At 41.1% G+C, this 12,212-nt stretch overlaps 1 protein-coding gene across 2 annotated transcripts in view; it reads left to right on the top strand.

Moving 5' to 3' along the window:
• The first annotated feature begins 170 nt into the window (after nt 1-170).
• Lims1 (LIM zinc finger domain containing 1) overlaps nt 171-12,212 on the top strand; it is a 112,312-nt gene continuing 100,270 nt past the window's right edge. The window contains exon 1 of one of the 2 annotated variants that reach the window (XM_029542081.1): nt 171-348. In XM_029542081.1, the coding sequence (XP_029397941.1) occupies nt 317-348 (32 nt within the window). In that variant the 5' untranslated portion in view covers nt 171-316. The remainder of the gene's footprint in view (nt 349-12,212) is intronic. The other variant, XM_021204653.2, reaches the window with a different exon arrangement.

The following is a 12,212-nucleotide window of genomic DNA, read 5'->3' on the forward strand; positions in this document are numbered from 1 at the left end:
CACCTCATCCCAGCACACCGTCCCACCCACGCGGGGCTTAACCACACCCTCTCCGAAAACTTCGCCCCGCCCTAGTCCGGCTTTGGCGGGCCTTAGCCACGCCCCCTCTCGAGCCTAGGCTGGCGCTCTTCGGGGCGTGGTCAACGTCGCCATTTGCGGGCCACTACCAGCTAGTGGCCGCGGGGCCGCCTCGTCCCGCCCCCTTCCTGCCTGGGACCGGCCCTCCAGTCGACTGCTGGCCGCCGCAGCGAGGGAAGAGGGTGCGGCCGCCGCGGCGGGGACTGAGGCACAGACTGACCCGGCGTGGACCGCGGAGATGCTGGGCGTGGCGGCCGGAATGACCAACAGGTACGGGCACGCGCGCGCTCTGCGACCCGCCGCTGCCCGAGCCTCCTCTGGGCCGGGCCCGGCGGGCGGGCAACCTTCGCCTCCGTGCGGCCTGCGGCTGGCGAGAGGCCCGGACACGCACCGCCCAAGCCGGAGGCGGGAGAGGCCTTCATGGTCCTGCTGAGCTGTCCTGTGCGGCCTAGGGGTGTGAGGGCAGATACTGTCCCAGAGTTTGGCTAATAGTACTTTACATTCTACCGATAAGAAGAACGGATCAGAGGGTCTCAGGACCACGCAGTCCGATACATTTGTTATATTAGAAATGAAAACGGACGGGTAAAATGTTTATTCGTTGAATGATATGTGATCTATTAACATGCATAACTCGATTGAATGAAAATAGTGTACCCTAAACAGAAAAGTTAAGACGAGCAGCCTGGTACATGTTTTACAGATCCTTTCCACGTCTGGCTTAATAGAAAAAGCAGCTGGGTTCTCCTTTTGCATTGTCTGTTGTGATGTGTTTTGAATGAACTATTTAAAAGAAATTCTGTTTTAAGTAGATGAAGAGAAATATTCGAATGGCTTTTCCAAACAATTGTGGGTATTCTTTATGATTCCGCCAGAAGTTCATTAGATGTTTCTTTAAAGGCTAGTTTTAATATGAAACCCGAACTCACAGTTATATGAAAATTCCTCAGACTGTCTTGTAGTTGAATGGAACTGTTACTCATTGTAATGGATTTTTATTGGCTTACCCTATTAAGGAAGGTTCTGGATGTTAACACATTGTATTAATGTCTCTAAGTGAGTTTCGTTAACATCACCACCGGCTTCATTAAATTCTTAAGTATCTGGGGAAGCTGTCAAACTCGGGAGGCTTCATATTCCAGCATTGCAATTTTCAGTGGAAATCGTGAAGTTGTTCTCATTATCAACAAAATATTGTCAGTTATCCCCAAAATTTAGTTTCAGGGAAATGTCTGCTAAGTCACTGTTGGTTATCTTTTTGTTGTTCCTTCAGAACAAATGGTATTTCAAGAAAAATGCTTCTAATTCAGCACGGTGTCTAACATAATAGCATGTGCTTAGGATCGATTGCCTTGGTATGTAGCAGGAGCACTGTATGCACACTTACCACTGGGTTCTGGGCACCAAGGAAGAGGATCAAGAGCTAAGAATTTGTACAACCATTGTACGCATCAGGAGAAATTATTGTGTTGGCCATGGACATTTTCCACCTGGAAAAAGGATGTGTGGAATATTGAGTGCTGGGGTTACAGATGTGACCACCACGTGTGCCCCGCCCCCATTTTTATGCATAGAGTACATACATCCATATTGGTACACTCCTGTTGCCCTCAGACATCTACAAAACTGAAGCTGTTGTACACAGTGAACAGTTCTCCATTCCTTTTTTCCCCCAGCTCCTGGCAACCACCATTTTTCTTGCTTGTTTTAACTTTTTAGTATCCCGGATAAGTGAAGTTACACAGTCTTCCTTCCATGTGCCATAGTTTGCTGAGTAATAATATGGGTGTACAGCAGTTTGTTGTTCTCTTCACCTGAAAGACATTTGGATGTTTGCATTTTATTATTATTATTGTTATTTTTTTTAGGAAATTAAAATAAAGTTAGTGTGGATGTTCATGTACAGGTTTTAGTGTGAACATGAACATGTTTCCTTTTCTGTAAAATAAATGTCTAAATGTATAAACTTACCAGACTGTACAGTAATTTTATGTTTAACTTTTAAAGACATGGATGGAATGTTTTCCCAGAGAGGCTGTATCATTTATTTCACCACAGACAGACACTTACTGGAGAAATTGACAATCTTACCCTGTATGTAACGAATCCGGTAAAACTATCACGGCCTTGCCAATATTCCTTTTTTTCTTTTTAACGATATATATGTTTGTGGGCATGAGCATGTAAGTGCAGGTCAGAGGATGCCCCTAAGTCAGGGGGTCGTGAGTTGACTGAATTGGGAGCTAGGAATCAAACATGGGTCTTCTGGAAGATTAATGTTCTTACCCACTGAGCCATCTCTCTCTTCAGCCCCCAAAGTATTTCTTGAATGAGAGCTGTAGTATGGACTTTTCATTTATAGGGAATTTGTTTGTTTGGGTTTTTTGAGACAGGATTTTGACTTGATTATTAGGACTTAATGACTAAGAGCAGCCATGGGTCCTAAAGTTCCTGGAAGGCATTGCCATCGTGAACAGGGAAACTCTGGTGGCACTTTCTAAATGTATCTTTCTAAATTTGCAGTGTCCTATGTCTGCTTCTGAAGTAGGGAAATAGGCCTTGAGGGATGTTTTGCTTTGTTTGTATTTTAAGACTGGGTCTCATAGTCTAGGCCAGCCTTGAGCTTACTATGGTAGCCATAGTCACCAAGAATGTAAAGCAACCAAGGATCTAAACTAAGGAAACCAAGGGTGATTTTTGAATTTCTCATCCTCCTCTTGAATGCTGGAATTAAAGGCATGTCTCGCTCATTTTTCATGGGTATCTGCAGAGCTGGGGGTCAAGTCCATGGCTTTATGTATGTAAGGGAAGTACTCTACCACCTGAGATAATATCCCCAGCCCTGAAATACCTTAGTTCTTTTAGCTGCTCTGTGCTCTACAGTCTTAGAGAGAGAAAAAAACATCCATCAGGATTGTGCCCTTACTTGCTTGTTTATTTATTATGAGATTGCACTATATTGATTTTAGCATTTGCATTCTCTCCCTTTGTGTGAGCCAACTGGCTCTTCTCCTTGGTAGTTCTTTATGTTGCTAAGTGTGGGTTCTGGAAGTGACCTTTCTCTCCTTCCCTGGGAGGGCTCAGCCTCTCCTTCAGGTGGAGAAACTCAGCAACCGTAGAAAGTCATAATGGGAGAGCAGAGCTTAATTCTGCAAGTGTATTTTCAGTAATGCACATTTGTTCTTCAGACGATCCTTTAAGTATGCCTCAGTTCAGACCACATTCTTGAGTTGGGTTGTATTAAAATAGCAGGAAAAACGTGTAAAACCACTTGTTGATTTTACAGTTCTTACAACTGCTCTAAGCTATGGTTTCTCAATTCGGGAAGACCATTTACATTGCCTACAGAACTGTTGCCTTAATGTATTCCAGAAGACTCAGAGCTTAATGCCTTAAGCTATTTAAAGCAAGAATTATACAACCTGTTTTCTAATGCTAAACCTTCTCCAGTGGTGGGTGGTTGTGGTAGTTGTTGTTCTTAATTTTGTGTAAAGGTGTTTTGCTTGCATATATGTGTGTGAACGCTGTGAGTGCAGTGCCCTCAGAGAGTACTGAGTTCCCAGGAACTGGAGTTTCAGAAGTTGTGAGCTAGTGAGTGCTCTTGACGGATGACCCATCTTTCCAGCCTCCAGCAGTAGGAGTTTTATGTCCCTCATCTTGATGTTATTTATTTCATTTGACAGCATCGGGTATTTCCACAGTGAAGCTTAGTGTGTGCGTGGGCACATACATAAGAGGACTATATATTTTTCCTGCTTCTTTTTTCATGTTGAAGTACATTTTGGAGCTTTAATGAGTCTACCAGCTCTTAAAAACATGTGTATGGGTATTTTGCCTGCATGTAGGTCTGTGTATCACATGCTTGCAGTGCAGAAGATGTGGCAATGCAGTTGATTGTAAACCACCTTGTGCTGGAACTCAAACCTGAGTCCTCTAGAAGAGCAGTCAGTGCTCTTAACCCCTGGGACATCTTTCCAGCCTCAAGCAGACTTTTAATAGGGGGACGGGAGCTGTAGATAGAGTAAGCTTTGAGCACTGAACTCTGAATAGTACCTTCTGTGAAGGGTGGGAAATTTGGCATTGGTAATTAGTGCCGGCCTGTAAGTAAAATGGAAGGGGCTGGGAAACTGTGATTGCTGTCACAATGTGGTGGACAGTAGGAGAGCCAGGATCATAGGACACCCAGGAGTCTAGGGCCTTTCTAGGATATACAAAGATAAGTAAGATAAAATGACATACAGAACAAAAACATTAGCCAAGAGGATTTAGGAAATCTAGGATGAGAGCAGGTTTTCTGTTTTGTTTTTTTGTTTGTTTGTTTGTTTGGTATTGCTTTTTTTAAAAAAAACTAATTTGTTTTTTTTTGAGTTAATTAAATTTTAAGTTTTTATTTTTATTTTATGTGTATGATATGTGTGTCTGTAAGTGTACCACTGCCGTGTATTGCCCTCAGAAGCCAGAAGAGAACGTTAGATCCCTTGGAACTGCAGTTACATGTAGTTATGAACCTCCATGTGGGTGCTGGGAATTGAACTCAGGTCTTCTGGAAGAGCAGCCAGTGCTCTTAACCACTGAGCTAGCTCTCCAAGCCCTGTTTTTTTGTTTGTTTATTTGTTTGCTTGTTTTTGTATTTTAACACACTTGATGAGATCTAATGTACGGGAGCTGTTGTCTTTGTTACTGAGTTTGAATGTTTATCATTCATGTTGTTTGTAGATATTCTTAAAATACTGTTGGGGTCCTATTACTTCATTGTGTTTAAAATATTAGAAAATGTCTCTCTCTTTTTTCTCTTCTTTGTTTCTTTCTTTTTCTTTTTCTCTTTCTTTTTTCTTTTCTTTACTTTTTTTTTTTTTTTGAGACAAGAGTCTTATGCAACCCAGGCTGAGGTCTCCACATAACGAAGGGGTTTGAGGGAAACCAAGTCCTTCAGAAACTTTCCAAAAGCTCTATTCAGTGCTGGAGATACTCCAGCTTTACCAGATGTGGGCCTGCCTGTTGGGTATATAGGCTGTACTAGTCCAACAGAGTCCAGTTCAGCCACAGTCCTCTGGGCGATCGGCATGCTCTTTCTCACCAGTAACATGGAAGCCTTGGTGTGGGCACTGGAGGGGAAAGTCCACTCACACCACACTAGCAGATGTTTTCAGCACTGTGAGCTGTACAGTCTGTAGTTAACTCCTTGTTTGTTATAGCCTAACACCAAAACAGGAATTAAGAAATGAGATTGGGTGCAGTCCAATAAAATTTTAAAGTCTCAGGGAACCATGGAACTGTTTAAAGAAAGAGGTCTAACATTTATGTTACTGTAACCCTGAATCAAGGAAGAAAAAGCCTATTAGTGGGCTAAACACACTAATTAAAACACAGAGTTTGATTATGTAGATTTTAAGAAATGACCCAAATATATGCTTTGTACAAGAAATTCACCTTGTATATATAACAGTACAGGCAAATTGAAAGTAAAAAGATGGAAAAAGATACATTATGGTAATAGCGATTAAAATAACTTGTGGGATACTTTATTAATATCAATCATTGAAGTGTCAGGTAAAATAGACCTTAGGACAAAGTAAACAACCAGACACTGCAGTCAGCACACAAGTAGAAGATACCTTCTTGTTCTCAACGTGGAATACACACACACACACACACACACACACACACACACACACACACACACACACTGGCCTTTAAGGTGGTAATTACTTCCTAGGAACAAATCCAGACTTCTGAAGGACTGACCAAAGATGTGACCAGCATCTATAAACCAACCCCTTCAAGATTGCTCAGTGTCAGTGATGTGACCTTGCAAAAGACTGCCCTTTCAGCCTGACCCCTGAAGAACCACCCTGATGTGTGACCAGCATTTGTGACTCAGCTCAGGAAAGATTGATAGGACTAGTTAGTATCTGTGACCAGACCTCACAGAAGATTGCCTAGGGATGTGTTAGTATTTGAGCCCATAAAGGAAAGCCAAGAGAATGCAGGCTGGAACCAGCTTGCAGGTAAGACTACACTCAGACTTTATAACTGTATCCATGCAGCTCTCTCTGGCTCACATTTATCCCTTCTTTGTTTAATAACCTATATTAATTTGACAGGTCAACTATATCCCAGACTTTTATTCTGTTTTTTCTTCTTCCGTTGTATCTTTTATTTTACAAGCTAAAGCAGAGACCATGGAGTAACACTGCTTACTGACTTGCTCCTCTTGTCTTGCTCAGCTTACTTTCTTATATATTCTAGGACAGCCTGACCAGACCTTGCGTTACCCCCACTAGGCCAGGCCCTTCTATACCAATCACAGGCATGCCTGCAGGTCATCTGATGGTAGCATTTTCTCAGCTCTCTTCAGATGACTACCTTGTGTCAAGTTGACAGAAATAACCAACACAGTATGTATGGACACAGACGTACTGTGGTGCTAGTGTGGAAGTGAGAGGCCGGTTTGTAGGGGTCAGTTCTCTCCTTTCCCTGTGTGCGTCCTGCGGAATCAAACTCAGTTCACCAGGCTTGGCTGCAAGCTCCTTTAAGCACTGACCCATCTTGCCACCAAGGCCACCATCACTACCCCTCTTCCTCTTCTCCCCTTCCTTTTATGCCTTTTCACTTTCCTTTTGATAGGCTTTCCAAAGAGCATAGTCTGAGCTGGGTTATGGAGTCTCCAATATCTCAGCCTCCTGATACATGAGACTTTTAAGTTATCTGCTAGCATATTTTTTAACTTTGCCTCCTTATTTTATTTTATGATGAAGTCTCATGTATCCCACATTGGCCTCAGATTTGCTGTGTAGCTGAGGAGGACCTTGAATTCTTGGTCCTCCTCCTGCCTATACCTCCCAAGGGCTCAGGTCATAGGAGTGCACTGTCATACTTGGCTTGTATAGTACTAGGGATTGAAGCCAGGGCCCTGAATGCTGGGTGAGCACTGTGCCAACTAGGGCGTGTCCCCAGCTACCACACTCTTCATTCTGCCTTGTGCCCTCCTGTCCCTCCTGTTCCCCACTTCTCTTTACTCTTTGCTCTACTTTGTTTCTACCAACTCACTGCCAATCACGGGCCTTACTTTCTTTCCTTTTTCCTCCACTCGAATTTGTAGTAATAGATGGTTGCATACTATACTATTGTTTCTTTACTTCCTAAAAGGAGTGTGTTTACTGGGTGTTTTTTTTTTTCTTTTTTCTTTTTTTGGATTGTTACTTTATTTTCATAGTGGGACTATCCTCTAACAATGATTGAGTTCAATAACAATTTTCTGTTCTTGGAGAACGTTGAGAATTGACCTTGGTTTCCCCAACACTATTGGAAGAGAGGAACATTATATCTGAACTCTACTATATAGCTTAGACCTTCTTAAATATTGCAAACACTTTTATTGGGAGGGGAAGATTATTTAAGGAAAAAAATTCATCAGTCTATCCCCATATATACAAATCTCACTTAAAAGCAAAACAAACAAAAAACCATGAGAAGCCTAAAATCCAAGACAACATGACTCCTCCAAGATCTGCTAATCTTATGTAATTCCTTGCAGTGACAGTAAATTAGATGAAATCCCATTCAAAGACTTAGAAAGTGTGATAAGTATGTTTAAAGAGAAAGAAGATATTAATAACTCCCTGAATGAATTGCAAGAAAACAGCTTTATAAATGTGGGGCCAGAGGCAATACAGAAAATGAGACTGGACCTCAGTAAAGGGATACAAGTACTGAAAACAAAAAGTAAAAAAAGTAAAACAAAGCCAGGGGTGGTGGCACACGCCTTTAATCCCAGCGCTTGGGAGGCAGAGGCAGGTGGATTTCTGAGTTCGAGGCCAGCCTGGTCTACAAAGTGAGTTCCAGGACAGCCAGGACTACACAGAGAAACCTTGTCTCAGAAAAAAAAAAATACTGGAAGTAGTATTTACTAAGTTGAATAAAAACTTTGTGGATGCCTCAAGAATAAAATGGATCAGAGGGATGACAGAATATATTGGCTTGGGGGTAAGGTAGAATTGGAATCTTCAGTTGTAGCCATAGAAGGAGAATTTCCTGCTAAAGATTTAGGGAAACATTTTATTTACAGGAATATTGGTAAAGAGTTACTTACAGGAGCAGAAATGACTCATAACCACATCACCAAAACCCACCCCACCATGGTTAGAAACATGAGCACAGAGCTAGAAGCCTAGAGCACACTGCACAGCCTGCAGGCAGCTCCACAGGGTGGAGTGTCCCTTCCAAATGACTCAGGGAGTCTAAAGCTCTTCTAGGCAACTTGTCTCTGCTTTCTTCAGGCACTTGGTTTGCTGTCAGAATCCTTAGGGAAACATTTTCAGTAAAATCATAGCAGGCAGTTCCACAAATCTATGAAAAGAAATGTGCGTGTGCAAGATACATTAATTGCTAACACCAAACAGACAGATACAAAAAAGAACCTCCTCCCAATGTTATGTTGTAGTTAAATCACTACGTATCTAGAACAATAAAGTTCATTAAAAGCTGAAGAGAGAAATACAACAGAAACTATGGAAGGACTTGAAATGATATATTTCAAGACAGCAGCTGCTAATTCAACCTACTATATTGCATAAACTATTTGTCAGTATGGAAGGAGAAAAAAATTCATAATAAAAGCATTCTAAAGGAATTAAGCTCTATAGAAGATACTTGTAGAATTCTTCAGACTGAAGAGAACGACAAACACTGAAAAGAATTAACAGTAATTAAACAAACAGGACAGCAAACAGTATTACGTCAACAGAATAGCAGAAATTAATGCACATCTTTCAATAATAATTGAATATTAATGGGCTCAATTGCCTAATCAAAAAACACATAATACCATATTTCTTTTAAAGCATTATCTGTCTATTTCCATTGGTCAGAAAAGTCCATCTTCTAAAATGATAGAGGCTAGTACCATTGCCCCTCGTTACCTCCTAGAATTGAAAGGTAAGCCCCTATTGCTGGACACCATGCACTCGGGACATAACACTCAAAGGATTTAAACTGGATCTGACTTGGAAGCCTCCTTCATGAGGACTAGCTTTCATAGGAATGGGAAGTGCTATACAGCTGCCAAAGGAGAGAAGCAACCATCTACACCATAAGGACATATCTTAAAATTTTATATCCCAATACATTAGAAAACTCAAAAGTGGATGAATTTTACAGATGCATATCACCTAGCAAAATTAAACAAAAATGAGACAAAGTAATTCAAACAGCTCATAACAGGGAACAAAATCGAATCTGTAATAATAATAAAATGTTCCAGCTACAAAATTCCAGGTCTGGATGGATTTATTACTAAGTTCTACAAGACCTTTAAACAGCAAACACTTTTCAAATTAGCCAATAAAACAAACAAGGAAGAAATGTTACCAGATTCTTTTTACAAAGCCAATATTATTCTGTTATCAAAAACCAGATAAAGACACAGCAAAAAGACAAAATTAGGGATTATTCTCTGATGAATATAAATATCTGAAAACAATTCAAGAACATTAAAAAGGTCATTAGCCAAGGTGGGTGTAGTGATGCACCCCTTTAGGCCAATCACTTGGGAGGCAGAGGTCGGCAGATCTCTGTGGTCTACAGATGTCTATGGTCTACAGAGTGAGTTGTAGAACAGCTAGAGCTACACAGAGAAACCCTGTCTGGGGATCGGAGTTATTGTATAAGTGAGAAGACCAGAGTTTGCACGACATAAAAATGTGGACTGGCTGCACTTTTAGCCCTAGTGCTTGAGGTAGGGTGGAGCTTGGGATCAGTGGGGCTTGTAAAATTGTGGCTGTATGACTTATAGCTGTGTCATGAGTCATGTGATTTAGTCTTTGAAATTGTAACTGGTATACCAGAGTTTGTACCAGCCTTTGCAAAATGAGTAAGCAGAATCCTTACACTCCTTAACCCATACAGGCTGGGAAGCTAAAGGACTAACATTCCAAAAGATATGCTTTCCTCCAGCCATCTCCAACTAGCCTACTTGATAGAGAATCAACACAGCCAGACAGTGAGTTCTGAGGTTATCTTGTCAGCCCTGTGCATGGTGTTGGTGCTTCTCTGCTTCTGCCTCCTGCATTTTCCTCACATCATGTCTGTGTAGAGGTGTTTTTGTGTACACCACAGCTTGTGAGCCTGGCATTCCTCAGAGCAAACAGTGGTGCAATATACTGGATTGCTTATAGTATTTTGCAGACAGATTCCTTTCTACAAGATGAAGTACAAATGTGCTTTTATAGTGTAGAATATAAGAGCCTTATTTGTCTTTGGTTCTCTGTCATGTCTGAAATTTAGGGCTGGATAGATGGCTCAGAGGTTTAAGAACACTTATTCTTCCAGAGGACCTGAATTCAGATTCTCACACTCAAACCTCAGCTCCCAGTCATCTGTAACTCCAGCCCCAGGGCATTTGACACCATCTTCTGGCCTTCGTGAGCATCTGTATAACATGTACCTAAGTAGACAGGAACATACACATAAATACAAATAAATCAATTCTGGATTCATTCTAAGATATAGAAACAATGATGGTGTTCGTTACGGATTGTTGTATTTTAAAGTTAGATTTAATGTAGATCATGGTAGTGTTTTTTGTTTGTTGACTTTTATTTTTGTTTTTTGAGATGGTCTCATTCTGTGGCTCATGCTGACATGGAACTCACTATGTGAACCCAGCTGGCCTAGAACTCTAAATGATCCTCCTGTTTCAGACTCCCCAGTGCTGATATTACAGATGAGATAGGCACAAGTGGAGGCGGAGATACCAGGCTTCGTCCTGATTTATAGCTGATAAGCTTAGGTAAGAAGTCAATTTCTTTTAGCAAAAGCAACTTCTAAATGTCTACTGTATCTCCAGCACAGATTAGCTTCCTGGCTGGCTCCAAGGCACTGGGCACTTCCCTGAGTAGCTACTCTTTCTAAAAAACAGAAACAGAGTTTCATAAAAGTGATATGGGTTAAGCCTGTAATTAACTAACAGGGGACCGTTGGGAATTTGCTTTATGCTTTCCCTCTAGCTCAGCTTGTTCTTTGTGTGTTTCAGAGCCTGTAAAAGCTAACCTTACTTAACTTCAGGCTTGAGTTGAATACCGGTTGTCCTCATGCAGAGTTTTAGAAAAAAAAATCAAATATTCATTCATTTCTTCAGTTTTCTCATTCAGAGACTTTTTAAGGGCATGGCGCCTAGGCCATCAGAGTTGCAGGCCATTGCCTGTAATAGAATATTGGAGGATTTTGGGAAGGGTTGGTAGTGCTTAGAAGGCTATCAGCATAGTTCTTGTTTTGGAATACAGTACAGACTGGCCCAGTGAAGGGTATAGTCTTTCTTGGATTCTGAGGTGGAATCATTCATGTGAATAGTCTTGACTGAGGAGTGTAGATAGTGGTTCATTGGTGCAGTTACAACGGTGAGGCAGGATAGAAAGCTAGGGAAGATTTTGAGGATGTGGGACAAGAAATTATCTGACTGGAGCCTCTTAGCAACTGAGAATTAAGAATTCTAGTGTAATAAAGTCAAGACAGGATCTTATGCCTTTAATTCCAGTACTCTGAAGGCAGAAGCTGTCGACTTGATCTACAATAGTGAGTTCCAAGCTGCTAGAGCTACATAGTAGACCAACTTTCAGAGAAAAAACATTAGTATAATTAAAAATATTTGCTGTGAAGATTACCAACATCGGGATAATACCCCCTTTAAAAAGATCTTTTTGTTATTTATTTTATGTATATGGGTGTTTTGCCTGCATGTATATCTGTACTGTGTGCATGTCTGGCATTCAAGGAGGCCATAAGAGGAATCCTCTGGGACTAGTGTTACAAAAAGTTGTGAGCTACCATGTGGATACTAGGAATTGAACATGGGTCCTCTGAAAGAGCAGCCAATGGTCTCTCCAGCCCAAGATAATATTCCCTTTAAATAGAGGTATTTCATGCTAAAATAGCAATGAAACCTGGTTAAGGCCTAAGACTATATGTTTCAAGTACATTCTTACTCTCTATACATGCAGAGAGTATAGAAAAAAAACTAAAAAAAAAAGTGTTCGCTTCCCCTGTAACCTTTGCAACCTAGGTTTTACCCTATTAGCTATAATCCTATGTACTTCGGGAACCACCTTTTATTTCACTTAGGTTCCTTAGCAGGGATT

This window comes from Mus pahari, chromosome 9, assembly GCF_900095145.1.
Source record: "Mus pahari chromosome 9, PAHARI_EIJ_v1.1, whole genome shotgun sequence".
Lineage (NCBI taxonomy): Eukaryota > Metazoa > Chordata > Mammalia > Rodentia > Muridae > Mus > Mus pahari.